This window comes from Microtus ochrogaster, chromosome 26 (assembly GCF_000317375.1).
Source record: "Microtus ochrogaster isolate Prairie Vole_2 chromosome 26, MicOch1.0, whole genome shotgun sequence".
Taxonomy (NCBI): domain Eukaryota; kingdom Metazoa; phylum Chordata; class Mammalia; order Rodentia; family Cricetidae; genus Microtus; species Microtus ochrogaster.
In genome coordinates this window covers 4,603,240-4,617,741 of record NC_022025.1, presented here as the reverse complement: position 1 = coordinate 4,617,741, position 14,502 = coordinate 4,603,240, and the positions used below count along the sequence as shown (strand labels likewise).

Below are 14,502 nucleotides of genomic sequence, written 5' to 3'. Positions count from 1 at the left end.
TACGTGCGTGTATGTGTGTGTGTGTACGTGCGTGTGTGTGTGTACGTGCATGTATGTGTATGTGTGTGTGTGTACGTGCGTGTATGTGTGTGTGTATGTGTGTGTGTGTGTACGTGCGTGTGTGTGTGTGTGTGTGTGTGTGTACGTGTGCCCCCTGAACGTGTGAGTGAGTGAAGGGCAGGTGACAACCTCAGGTTTGGTGCCTTGGATTTCTCCACCTTTCTTCTTTTTCTGAAAGAGGGTCTCTCACTTGTCTGGAACCTGCCAAGTAAGCTGGCCTGGCCACCCAGAAGCCCCCAAAGATCCACCTGTTGTCCCCAGACACTACATGGTACATGCCATCATGCCTGACTTTTTTTTTTTCCTTCTGGAAACTACCTTAGGTCTTCGTGCTTAGAAGAGAAGCATGCTACTGGCTGAGCTGCCATCCCAGCCATCAGTGCGCTTCTCTACAGGTGTTTAAAATTGCCGTGACTGGTCAGGGTGATTGACATTTTGATTACTCAAAGTCTCCCCTCCTCGTGCTAGTGTGCCAGGAAAGTAACTCGGTGGTGGAATGTTTCCCTTGCTCAATAAGGCTCTGGTTTCAGTCTGCACAGATGAAAAGGAAACAATCTCTCCCAGCTCTTTTGACATCCAGAACTCACTGTAGTTGGTCATAGTTGCCCTTCTGGGCTCTGGAACATTCCTTCCTTCTGCCTGCATCTCTGCACCTGTCAATAATCTTCTCCCTGGCGCTCCCCACCACTCCCCAGTCTTTACAAAGTATAATTCTATTTTTTGTTCTATAAGAGCACTAGCTCTCACATTTCAGGGCGAGGCATTCGGAAATATAGCCATGAGTCTCAGTAGGCTTGCTAATCCCAATGCGGACTGATACTCAGCGGGCTGGGGCTCGTCCGAAATTGAGGGAATTGTTAGCATTGCTTTCAGCTGTGCCTGTACTGCAATGTTTAAATAAAGGAAAAAATGTTAAAAAAAAAAAAACAAAACAAGCTAAGTATTCAACTTTAGAGAAACAAATAGTTTCACATACTTCTATAACTACCGCTGAGTAATTGAAATAATATTTCATGATGTGTACCAGAAATGTCAAGGGGGAAATCTGCAATACACACGCAGGAGCTTATCACAATGCCAAAGCAGACTCACATAGTTTAAAATGTATGAACTACAGTCACAGCGACGTTCTAGGTTACTTATTCTGCTGAAATGAGAGTGCACCACAGGAGACAAGGTGATAGTGTTTTAGTGGCTAGAGAAAACAATTTTTTAAAGCCAACCATTCACTTCCCAAAGCTATGAGGGTTGCCACTTGCTTTACCAAGTTTATCTACAAAGGATCAGGAAATTGCAGCCCTTTCCCCGACCACTGTAGATCTCTCTGTGTGTCCACTGAGAAGGACCTGTTAGTTTGGACACATGCCCCAGACAATCAATAATCACTGGGTTAATCTACTGGGTACATTAACTGTGAATTTTGCCTTTGCCTGTCTTCCCCTGGCCTTTCGCTCTTTCCCAGGTTATGAATTAAGGCTTTGAGGCTTGCCTAATTTTAATGCCTCGATCTAGTCATATTTCCTTGTGTGAAATTAGCTGCAATTTGTTTTAGTAACTTAAAGACTACAGTATTCGCTGCTCAGAGAGTAGAGGGAAAGCAACTGGGCAAGCGGTACCTGCGTGTTCACGAGTTTGAAGTAGACCCCTTCCTTCTCCATCAGCTCCCTGTGACTTCCTTGCTCCACGATGACGCCATCCTCAAGCCCAGCGATGACGTCAGCATTTCGGACTGTGGACAGTCGATGGGCAATCACAATGGTGGTGCGCCCTTCTCTAGCCTAAAGGGGAACCGGACAGATCTGTGGTGCACTGGGATTATGGTGCAAACACTGTCAATCAACAGGCACAAACAAGCCTTGGGTAGACGCTGTTTGAGATAGAGAGTGACACCCATATTTCGGTGTACTGAAAGCATAGGCACCTCTCTTCCATAGAAGACAAAAGTCACATTTGAGCTCCAGGCAGGGAGCAACCCTTTCAATCTGAGGGCCGATTACTCTGGAAAACTATGGAGTATCTGATACTCAAGAAAGTTAAAGATTTGACCTGATAAGTGTCTTCTTGTTTGTCCGATAGGCCCTACCTCTGAGCTGTATGGTGCACTGAACACTGGCAGAAACATTTTAGGGAGGTCATTATGAAGCCATAGCTTTCTCCAGAACCTGATCTGAGCATAATTTATATGTTACATACATATATATATTCACATATTTATTTATATGTATTTCACATATATTTCAATGTATTTGCCCTTTTATTGGTTTAACAAAATTAGTAAATTTACAAAGAAATAGCTTAAAATTTAAAATAAAGTACAGTAAACCACAGAAAGGAACACTATGCTATCACTAAAAATTGTTATAGAAAAATGCTTAGAAATTATAAATTTTTAAAATTAATTTCTTCACATATTTTACCATAAGTGCTTTTGTCAAACAGAACCAAGTGCAAGAAAGAAGCAAAACTAGACTGTTCCTCCCACAAGCTTTAATCTAGGTTTATTGCACCATGGTGGACGGTAGCCAAGACCACTGACCTCTCTCTGCTGCAGACCAGGAGAATCGATAAACCCCAAGAGATGATCTCATTGCCCTATGGGTTTGTTTCTCAATCTAGACTCCAAAAGAACTGACAGAGATTTGCAAACCATTCCAATTTGCTGTCTCTCCCCAATCCCGGGTGTTTATCCCTCAGGTACTGACCTTATCCAGAGCCGCCTGAACCTCAGCTTCACTTTCTGTGTCCAAGGCTGACGTCGCTTCGTCCAGCAGGAGGATCTTGGGGTTGCGCACCAGGGCACGAGCAATGGCGATTCTCTGTTTCTGTCCCCCACTCAGCTGCGCTCCTCTATCACCAACCAGGGTGTCAAATTTCTAAACAGAAAACCCAGAAAAACTCTGGAAACATTCATTCAACCAATTTTCCAGTGTTGGGGATCAAACCCAGGAGGGTTTTGAGCATGCTCGGCAAGCCGTCCACCATTTGCCTGCATGTATATCTGTGTTAGGGATCACCTGGAACAGGAGCGACAGACAGTTGTGAGCTACCATGTGGGTGCTGGGAATTGAACCTGGGTCCCCCCAGAGAGCAGCCAGTGCTCTTAACTGCTGAGCCGTCTCTCCAGCCCATGTCAGCCTTCTTCAAATATTTGAAACACGAAAGTATGGACTTCGTAGAAATAGATGGAGACCGCTGAAGCTTTTACTGTCATAATGGGTCATAAACTATAACAAATGAACACTGAATTTGAAAGTTACCACCACATAGCCTATATGCTTTTATATCGTTTTCATACAAATATAGTCTGTCATCCTTAACTGAATAATTCAAGGGATTCACCCAGCAAGGCTGAACAACATTGTAACACAAACTTTAGGCTTTGAAGCAACAGCTCAGTCCCTAATGTTTCAGATCTGATTTTAAGGGAGTCTTTTTACCTGTGGCAATTTCATGATGAACTCGTAAGCATTGGCTTCTTTGACAGCTTTCTTTATCTCCTCCATGGTTACATTGCCACGGCCATAGCGAATGTTCTCGGCGATCGTGGTCGCAAACAGCACCGGCTCCTGACTGACCACTCCGATGATTTCCCGCAGGTACCTGACATTGAAGTCCCGGATGTCCTGGCCATCGATGCTAATCTGGAAGAAAGACTTCCTATTCGGTATCTTAAACAACCTGATCTCTAAGGCTCAATGGCTCTTTACTGTGAGAATATCTTAGCTAGTATTGAATTCATTCAAAAGTTAGATATAACAATTAAAATAAACAGTAATATGCAAGAATGAAATAAAGCATCCATAGTTTCTCCTGATATTTTCATATATACATATAAATAGATTATTAGTTATCCTCCATAAGAAATTTTAGATATGTAATTATTTGACACAGTGCTGAAAAAATGAGCCTGAGGCCTTTTATATACTCGAGGGCACTTCCTCCACAGTGCACATCCAGTCCAGTTATGTTTTAGGCATGCCACTGTTTCAATTACTAATGATAAATTTAAGTTAACATGCCCCCTTACCTAACTAATCCACATATATTTAGATGACATTTTGGTGTTTTGTTATGCTAACATACCATAATTTACTTTATCATTTCTTAACTTTTGAACATTTCTTTTTTCAAACATATTCTAAAAGCCGAGAATTATTAAGTTGAGAAGAAAGATTTTTTTTTCTTTATGCCAATTTACTGTTGTTTGCTGGGCATTTACTCCTTGATGAAGAAAAGCTAAATACATCGCTTCATAAGTAACTTAGTAATGGACAGCATAAGCAGAAATAAACAAAACGTCTTCTTCATTATACCGTACTAGGACTGGGGTCCATTGCTGACCATTTTTTAATTGTTTGTTCTTCGGCAATTTAACATTCAATACAGATCTATGTAAATAATGCATTCTGCTTATTTCACCCCAGTCCTCGCTTATTTTCCTCCCGTCCCCGTCCCTGTCAACTCTCCCTCCTACCTACAGGTCCTTTCCGTGGTTCGTGTCTTTTTGCTGTATTTTTTGACCCACTGAGGCCAATCTATGTGACTACGGGTTTGGAACTAATGTTAGAGCCTGGTGGGCTCATGGGGGCAGGAGTAAACAGGTAAAAAAAATGATTGTCCTTCTCCCAGAATCTATATCCCATAGTTTAAGCTGACCATTTCTCAAAAATACTTTGTAAATTGATATTTATCTTCTCCTTTAAAGCTTAATTGTTTAAGAATTCTATGTATTGTTTGATACATTCACCCTCTTGTCCCAGCTTTCCCCAGATCCAGCTCCCTTCCACACCCACAAACTCTTATTTATATATATACATATATATAAATTATGATTTATACAGAATGATAAAAATTATATTATCTTCATTTACATACACCACACACACATAAATGAAGTCCAACCTCTGTTGTCTATATACTCTTGGATGTAGTCATGTACTAGAGTACGGTAGACCTACCAGGGTACATAAAGAAAACAACTTTATATTTATTCTCCAATCATTTGTTTGTTCATATCCTAAAATCAGCAGGGTTGCTTTCATAGACTCACATTAATTTCTAAAGTATTAAACGGTTAAGTGATATAGGAGCTCCCAGCACACTGTGGTTAGTTTCATTCCCTGAGAAGGTGGCCTGGGCTATAGGATATAAGTGAGCCTGATGCTGAGAGAGCCAGCTAGCCAGCTCACTTCCTCCATGACCTCTGCTCCACGGTCCTGCATGAGTTCCTGTCCTGACTCAATGATGACTGTCGCCAGTAAGGAGAAGCCAAATAAACCCTTTCCTACCCTCAGTCGCTGTTGGCCACGGTCACAGAAAGAGAGCTAAGATCCTTTGTAGAGTTGTGTTTCATAGTTGATGACTAACATTTGGGAAACACAATGTCCTTAAGTTGGGACAGCTGAAGAGGAGTGTAAACTAAGTTAGTCTTGTTAACTTGGGGTTTCAACAATTCCGATCGTCATTCTCTGTACAAGAGAATAGCCCTCTTAGGAAACATATTCTGAAGTTTGTCATATCCTGTAGCTTAGCCCACATACCCGGAAAAGGAGAAAAAAGTAAATGGGTCAAAAATAAAGATGATCTAGGTGAAGGGTATGTGCATTCCCTGAGGGGGGAAAAAGAAAATATTCTAGCCTGTTCTCACCTTTGTTCTGGTAGGAGATTCTGATTTCTCCGTGTTATACTAAAGCTAAAGAAAACAATCATTTTTGCTGAATGTAATTGCAGTTTTATGATATCTGTGGCCACAATTCCAGACTGTCAGAAATAACTTTGTGGAATTTGTTTTGTCAACTCAGACTCAGCTGGGAGCAGTATTTGGTGACAGAAGAGTCCTGTCTAGTGCCTGTTGTTTCAAGGCTTTCACTGAAAGCATTTGCCCCATGCCCAGAAATATGTGCCTTGTCCCAATGCATTGCGACACTGTGTGCTCTTGCCAAGCTCAGATGCACACACAGATTTATCTGTAAGAAAACAATATCTAGTGCCAATTTACGCCCAGCTTCCCCAGCTCTTCCCACTTACCGTACCCTCTGTGGGGTCGTAGAGCCTCTGCAGCAGCTGGACAGTGGTGCTCTTCCCACAGCCACTGTTGCCGACCAGGGCCACTGTCTGTCCGCTCTGCACCTTCAGGTTGAGGCCCTTCAAGATCTGCAGGAGAAAGCAAGGCAGAACACACTCCACAACACAGCTCCAAAAAAGGAATAATTCAATACTAGTTAGAATTAGGGGGGAAAAGGTGTCAATTAAGAGTTTAACTCCAACAGGACAAAGTACATAAACATCCCAGGAAGTAGACTATAGAAAAATGACCAGAGATTATTTAAGCTGGGAATTCCAGTACTATTGACGGTACCTTGATATTAGCCCGAGATGGATAGGAAAAGTGAACATCACTGAAGTCCAGATTTCCTTTGATGCTGTCTGGTTTGTGTCCTCTCTCTGAAAGACTGTCAATTTTAGGATTCTAAATAAAACAAAATTCAATGACTATTTTATCAAGGAATAAGCAATTATAATTTTAAGGAATAGGGCTCATCAAATGCTAAAAGTAAAACCTGGAGTGGCATAATCTTGTTCATGTGAGCAAACCCACAGTGAAGGTGTGGTGTGGGTATGCATGTGGATGTGTGGGCATGCATGTGCATGGCACCTGTGTTTACGGATGTATACATGAGCATGTGTGTATGCATGTGTGTATTGTGTTACATGAAACTTTTATAGGTGATATTCATTTTATTTCATGCGACACTTCACTTCCAGTTTTTGACATATATGCGTAGATTTTCTAAGTGGCCAAATAGGTATGCTTTTACTCACGTTGTCAATAATGTCAAAGATCACGTAAGCTGCTCCTCGTGCATTGGCAAAAGCATCAATACAGGGAGCAGCCTGCCCCACACTGAAAGCACCAATGAGGATTGAGAAGAACACCTGAGCGAAAGAGCACGGGAATGTTTAGGGCAGAACGACACCATCCGAGTTAGAGCTCGCTTGAAATACCAAGTACAAAGGGGGGATTTGAGATTTATTGAACACGTAGCAATCTTTATTTCATATTAAGAAACTGTATTTGTACATCTTTATGGACACATTGTGCTAATTTGATACATGTATATAATTAGCGTGATAAGCACTTTTGTCATTTTAATAAAAAATAAAAACTGCTTCAGTAGAGAACAAAATTTATAAAAATCAATATAGCATTCTATTACCTGTGCTTTTCAGCATCAAAAATAAATTTTGCTTAGTCTTCCAAACTATTTGCTGCATTTTTCTGATTATATAATTGCCTGTCATAAAGACTTCTGAAACCCATTTCATTAGCGCCGAAGTTAATGCCACCAAAGTGCTTTCCCACTAGTGTTATCATTCAGTTCTCTACCATTTTCTCCATCTCTGCGGGGAACTGCACAAAACGTTCAACAGGAAACATTACAGAGTTTGACCCCATGGAATTTTTCCTTGAAAGGCTATTGCAGACTTTTATATGGACATATGGACAAAATTTTATGCAAAATGTTAAGTTATTTTTTTTTTTAAATATCTTCTTGTAGACCAAGATGGTCTGAAACCCATTATGTACCCCAGGCTGACCTAGGCCTCATAGGGACCCCTATTCTCTAACCCCAGTCTCCTGTGTGCTGAGATTAAAGGTGTGTGACCATTCCTAGTCAGTTCACCCATTTATAGGACACGAAATTTATAGGACTCTGGTTATTCTGTTCTACAGCACACAAAACAATGCATGTTTCTTCTTGTTTTTTCACTGAAAAATAAACTCATATATAAATCCAAGAATACAGTTTCAGGAAACCAGATTAATAACATACATAATTTAAGAAAAATATAGAAGAGAAATTACTCTCTTCTCTCTAGGCATAGTAAAACTTCTACATATAGCTAATTTTCTCTGGAAACAGCAGTCTTATTCATGTTTACAAAACCCAAACACATTTAATTATCTGTCTCTTATTTCAATATAAATAAGGACCAATGAGAAAAACTTCTCATCAGAGTAGAAGCTAAGACGTTAATGCAACAGTCTCAGCACTTTGTGTGGGGATCGCCAGGTTCCCTTTATCTTGGAAGCCACTTTCAGCCTTGTGACACGGATATTCTCCTCATGCTACAAACGTGGGCAAATTCATCACAAGGTTAATGGCAAAGTCAAGACGCGACTCTGTCGAGTCATCAGGGGGAAATGAGAAAGTGAGAAAAAGTGGCGAACTGCCACAGAGCCGCCAGAGAAGAGAGGGCTGGGGTGGCGCGGTTGTTACTAATACCCTCAGCCTTGCCCAAGGCCCGGTGAAGCCATCGTAGGGTACATTGTGAGATTCAAGTTTCTGTATGGAAAAAGTTCAGGGACCTAATTATACTTAGGATTTTCATTTTAAGAAACAAGTTTTGAAACATTTCTGTTTAAATGATTTTGTACTGACCAACCCCAACATGGAATGATGATCACAAAATATCAGTGGTTTACAGAAAAGACTGCCCAAGGAAGACCTAGATATTATGACCTCATTTTGGGGGAGAGAAAGCGTATACATCTGAAAAATACATACCAAAATTCACCATCAAGCCTACATGAATTCTTAGACTGTAAGTAACTAAAATTTTAAAAGTGTTTATTTTAATCTTTAGAATAATTAGAATATGTTATTTTCATAACCGTGTCATGAGGGCATTTTCACTTTCACATAGACAAGTGAACTAACAAATTTTCTTTTATATTTTAAGAAGCTGGTACTTATTGTGTTGTGTGTTCTATTTTACACAATGACCTATCTATGATAATAGATGTATATTATATCCTCAAGTTAAACTCAACAGGAGAATAAGGAAGGGTATTTCCAATACATGCTATCCCATTCATAAATTCTTTCCCTCTTCATTTCCCTTTGCATGCATATGTATTTCCCCAGTATGTTATTATCTTGTCCCCATTCATCACTAGGACTTGTATGTTTCAGAAGATCAGCTCTACCCACACGACGGCAAAGATAAAACAAACAATCGCAACTTATTCTTCCAAAAGAAGGAAGATGGAAAAAGAATAGGCAGGGGCTGGAGAGATGGCTTAGGGTTAAGAATACATCCTGCTCCTGCAGGGACCAGGTTTGGTTCATCGTACCTATAGCAGGTGACTCATCACAACTGTCTTTAACTCCAGGTCCAGGGGAATCCTACACCTCTAGTAGGTACTTGCACTCATCACGCACACGCACGAGCGCATACACACACACACACACACACACACACACACACTTTAAAATAACACTAAAATCAAATCTTTAAACAAGAAAGAGAAGATGCGGGGAAAATGAGCACAGATTGCTTGTAAATACTGGAGGTATTACTTACGGTTACTGCATTTCCAATAGTATACTCTTTTGAGATGACCAGAGTGGACCCATACCAGAAGGCCAGTGCGTAGGATGCATATATTAACAAGAAGGCGATGCCCATGGATATGTTCGCTGAGATAGCCTTTTTTATTCCAATTTTTTTGGCATTTTCTAAATGTTTCTGATACCTGCCAGAAAATGAAGAGGGGAATGTTATCATGAGAAAAACAATTTACAACCTGAACCATAATCACCTCTTTTTCAGCAAGGAGTTTTTTTTTTTTTTTAAAAAAAAGATAATAATCTCTTGGGAGCCCCAGCATCCTGGGAAGTGGCCCCATTCAGGATCAGGGCTCACTAGAACAGACCTAGCCTGCTCCTCACCGGCCTGCCTCCTCTATGCTGAACTCTCCCGTGCCAACCAGTGTTCCCACGGCTGCCCCGGAATTGAAGTCGCACTCCTGGAGTTGAAACAATCTTATTATTATCTTCATGGCCAGCATCACCCATCAGGATTAAGGTAGGATTAAAATAAACAACATAACCCCAGATGGCTACTCTTTCTGCTTCCCTCTCTATAGAAAAGGACATTTTCCCTAGGTTGCTCTTCTGGGTAAAGGATTTTTATAAATCAAGCTGCCTTCATTGCCAAGTCACGTGTAAGGTCAGGTGTCTTACAGGACATAAGCTCTTTCTCCATTTTTTTTTTTTTGACTTTAGTTTCATTGACTGAGAAATGGAGGCAAGAACTCTACCAACTAGAACTTAGGAAGATAATCAAGAGGCTGGCGGATAATTACAAAGCAGAGTTAGTATATTAACGGGTGTATAGTTGGTGGCAAACTTGCTAATTCTTGTTTCTGTTGCTCCTACCATACTAAAACATATTTTCTTACATTTTTCATCCTATTATCATCTTACTTTTGAATGATATTTTAGTATCTGAATATTTTAACTTCATATGCAGCTATATATGTATACATATGTATTTACAAATCTTATGAATGAGTTTAACACATCAAAGTATTTTTACATCAGGTTAAATTAATTAAATTAATTAATTAAATTCCGTGCTAGATTCAATCACTGTAGAAATTCCAGGGTTGGCTCCCTGGAATTTCCAATTTCCAATGAAACTCTGAGGGAAAACATCATATAAACTGGAGTATTTCTCTTTATCAACACTCCCCAGCAACATCACTATATTTTTAGTTCAATCAAATGAGGCATGGAAATTCATTAGTCATTTTTTTAATGTATGCTGCCACGCAGAAAGGTTTTCCTACACGCCTCTAAGCACCCAGTTCTCTAGAGTCCTTTCCTCCACTGTGAATGCTGCACTCATCCAGCAGAGCTGTGTTCCAGGAGGCACCCTGGGCACCACATCCAACACTGTGGTTTCTGCTGAGCGGCAGAGTCTCCTGGTGCACGCAGCAGCAAGGTTGCCCTGTGCCCCAGGGTGACGCAATGCTCCAGTGAGAGTGGGCATGCCGTAATTACCTTCACTGGGTAACGGAGCGGCGTGATTACACTGCCATCCTGAGGTCCAACTGAGGGTTAGTGTGGTCTGTGGGGACTATTGTGTGTACAGGAAGCAGCAGTGAGAGAGAAAAAAAGGAAGAGGTTAGAGAACCAGAGACATGCTGGCTGTGAAGAGGGATGAAGAACAGAAAACCAGAAAATGAAGAGGAATGGGTTGGAGAACCCGTCTTTTTAACACTGGAAACTTGGGGAATTTCCAGACACTGTATTCAAAGAGTTGTGGGTATCAAAAATCTCACATAAAAAGATTTCTATATGGGGTCATATTTCAACTTTATTGGGGTAAATTATTTTAATGAGAATATTAATGATTTATATACACATATATTTGTCTCCAAATTCATTAAGATATGCAAACTAAGATTTTTCTCTTTGGTATTCCAGTTCATTGCCACTAAGGGGTTGGAAAAGTAGACAGTACCTTCGTAACTGTACTTTATTGATGGCTTTGGGACCCTGCATGTTTCCTTTTACGCAGTTAAAACTATTATGCTGGGAAGCAAGCCCCTAGGCATCATCGGGCCTCTAGAAGAGTCTGCAGAGCACAGAAGGATGACAAGTCACAGCCGGTGGCGACAGATGCTTCTATCATATGGGGAAGGCGACTACCAGGAAAGAGAGAGCGGTAAACACATACCACAAAAGAATGAATGAAACCACGGAGAAGTGGATTCTTTGAATCAGCAGACAAAGAAACTTCCTGACCTTTCTAGTTCTTTGTTCTGGCCCCCGAAAGCTATCACGGTCCTGATGGCTCCCAGAGCCTCTTCAGCCACGGCACCTGCTTTTGCGTATGCAGCTAGTTCTTTGTCGCTGAACGTTGAGAGGATCTGTTCAGAAGAGACACAGTCACGACTTTTGCATAGAGAGAAGAGGTAAAAGACAGTCTTCACAGTGCTTTATCCCCCACTTGCCCACATAGACCCTACGCTTTACAACACTGAAAGCAGGTCTCAAGGCGGGGCTTAGCATGCCTCTCATAAAGGCTAGATCCGGGCTACCCGAATCATCAGGGACAGTTTATTTGAGAATCCTGTCAAATTCCACACCTCTCATGTTTTTGTTTTCTGTCAACTCTGAAGTTAGATAAAATAAAACCTTACACCTTGGAAAGATGAATTATGCTTTTCCTTTCTAATGTCATAATTTGTGTGTATGAGAGAGACGTTTATATATTTATGTGCATAAAAAGAGTATTAACATCAAAAATACTATATCTTATTCTAAGCTGAGCATCCATGTTTTTTAAAGATAGTCTCTCATTGGCTTGGAGCTCACTATTAGTCTAGGCTGTCTCAACAGCCCTCCCCAGGCCTGGAACTCACTAGTTAGGCTGGGCCAGCTCAATGGCCATCCCCAGGCCTGGAACTCACTAGTTAGGCTGGGCAGCTCAATGGCCATCCCCAGGCCTGGAACTCACTAGTTAGGCTGGGCCAGCTCAATGGCCCTCCCCAGGGATCTGCCTGTCTCTGCCTCCCCAGTGCGGACCTTACAAACTTGTAACACCAAACCCAGGAATTTTTTTTTTAATTTGGGTTCTGGAGATCTAACTAAAAAAAAAAAAATAATGAGGACTTATCCTCATTTTTGCAAGGTAAGATGAAAATGATACTTTCAAACTATTAATGGTGATTCTAGATAGTAGAACTAGATAATAGGATGGTTAAATACGATAGCAGAGGAGAAAAATCAAAACAAAAGAGATACAACTGATTAAGTGAATCATCAGCCTTAGGGTGTATGAAAATAGCCAGCAAATTCACTCTACTCTAAAATGTTAGCTCAAGTAAATATGATTTTATGTGTATGCAAACAAGTTAACATCAACAGAGTGCTATGTAATTGTCACGGGGACCATAACCCCTGCCCCGTTTAAAGCTTCTGTTATTCGTTCAATCATTTGGAGGACTATGTTTAAATTTGTGTTTCCTTAAATAAAAATATAACCATACCTGTTATTTCAAACATCACATGAGGATATTTACTCAGAGAGGTAACAGTGAAATGAAGAATAGTGATTAAGGTAAGAACTGTAGTGTTTGGAATCATATTAAACATTAATATTGATATTAAAGCTCTATGTGAATGACATACATGGCTTCTGCAGACACTGAGCACACCTCTGAATGGGCAGAAGATACACATACACTCTGAATACACAAAGCAACGCTCTGTGGGCCAGCACACAGAAGAATGTTGGGGTTTCACACACCTTTGCCCACACAGCTGTAGAGAGCCCCAGGATGGGGCTGATGGCCATGATCACCAGTGTGAGCTTCCATCCTCTGAGGAACCCCACTATGAAGCCTGCAAAAAACGTGGCTATTGCTTGAAAGAACATTCCAACCTTGTCACCAATTCCTTCACTGATTCTGGAGATGTCACTAAAAAAGATCACACCTAGGTGGTTACAGTCAGGAGGTCTTCAGTCAGAAGGTGAAGTAGACATTTAATAAACACACAGATAAGAACACCATGCCCATCCTACTGTGAGTCTTGTTTAGAGTCAGCCTCCTGGCTCTTTCCCCATGAAAACACTAACAAAGGAAACTCAGGATGAGTTTATGTTTCTAAGAAGTTAAGGCTATGAAGCTGATCCTATGAAATCCGTTAATCCTATCACAGAAGCATTAACACTGTGGCCAAGAGTCAGTTTGTTTAAACGAAGAAATTAGAAAAGGTATTACAACAGTCAAAGCACAATCACAGAAAAGTCCTGTTCTAGGTCGAACATCATTTCTCTAAAATTAAAACAAGTATATTCCTCTCCCTCCTTCCCGCCTTCCCTCCCTCCTTCCTTCCTTCCTTCCTTCCTTCCTTCCTTCCTTCCCTCCTTCCCTCCTTCCTTCCTTCTCTTTCTATTTTCTTTCTTTTCTTCCTCTTTCTTTCTTCTTTCTTTCTTTCTTTCTTTCTTTCTTTCTTTCTTTCTTTCTTTCTTTCTTTCTTTCTTTCTTTCTTTCTTTTCCCTCTTCACCACAGCCAGCATTTGTAACTTTATGAGCACTGTGTTGATGCTAAAAGGTATTTCAGATTTTTCCTTTTAAGAGTGCTCCATTGGTAAAGTGTATACAGACACGTCAAAATCCCCAAAGTCCACACATCAGGACCAACTCCTAGTTACAAGCATCTCAAATACGAGGTATCCGACCTGCCCCCTTGCTTGTGTTCTCATGGTCAGTGTGACTGTAGTGTGACTGCAGTGTGACGGCAGCGTGACTGTAGCGTGACTGCAGCATGACTGTAGCATGACTGTAGGGTGAATGCAGTGTGACTCCAGTGTGGCTGCAGCGTGGCTGCAGTGTGGCTGCAGCGTGACTGCAGCGTGGCTGCAGTGTGACTGCAGCGTGACTGTAGCGTGACTGTGGCGTGACTGCAGCGTGACTGCGGCGTGACTAGCGTGACTGCGGCGTGACGGTAGCGTGACTGCAGCGTGACTGCAGGGTGACTGCGGCGTGACTGCGGTGTGACTGTAGTGTGACTGCGGTGTGACTGTAGTGTGACTGCGGTGTGACTGCAGTGTGACTGTAGTGTGACTGCGGTGTGACTG

The 14,502-nt window shown here is 41.3% G+C and overlaps 1 protein-coding gene across 1 annotated transcript in view; it reads right to left on the bottom strand.

Annotated features, from left to right (window-relative positions):
- Positions 1–14,502, bottom strand: part of Abcb4 (ATP binding cassette subfamily B member 4) — a 56,272-nt gene that overhangs the window by 28,518 nt on the left and 13,252 nt on the right. The window contains exons 7-15 of the mRNA XM_005358315.3: positions 13,168–13,339; positions 11,661–11,785; positions 9,430–9,601; positions 6,883–6,996; positions 6,419–6,529; positions 6,088–6,213; positions 3,498–3,701; positions 2,763–2,933; positions 1,677–1,838 (exon numbers count right to left, since the gene is read on the bottom strand). Of these exons, the coding sequence (XP_005358372.1) occupies positions 1,677–1,838; positions 2,763–2,933; positions 3,498–3,701; positions 6,088–6,213; positions 6,419–6,529; positions 6,883–6,996; positions 9,430–9,601; positions 11,661–11,785; positions 13,168–13,339 (1,357 nt within the window). The remainder of the gene's footprint in view (positions 1–1,676; positions 1,839–2,762; positions 2,934–3,497; positions 3,702–6,087; positions 6,214–6,418; positions 6,530–6,882; positions 6,997–9,429; positions 9,602–11,660; positions 11,786–13,167; positions 13,340–14,502) is intronic.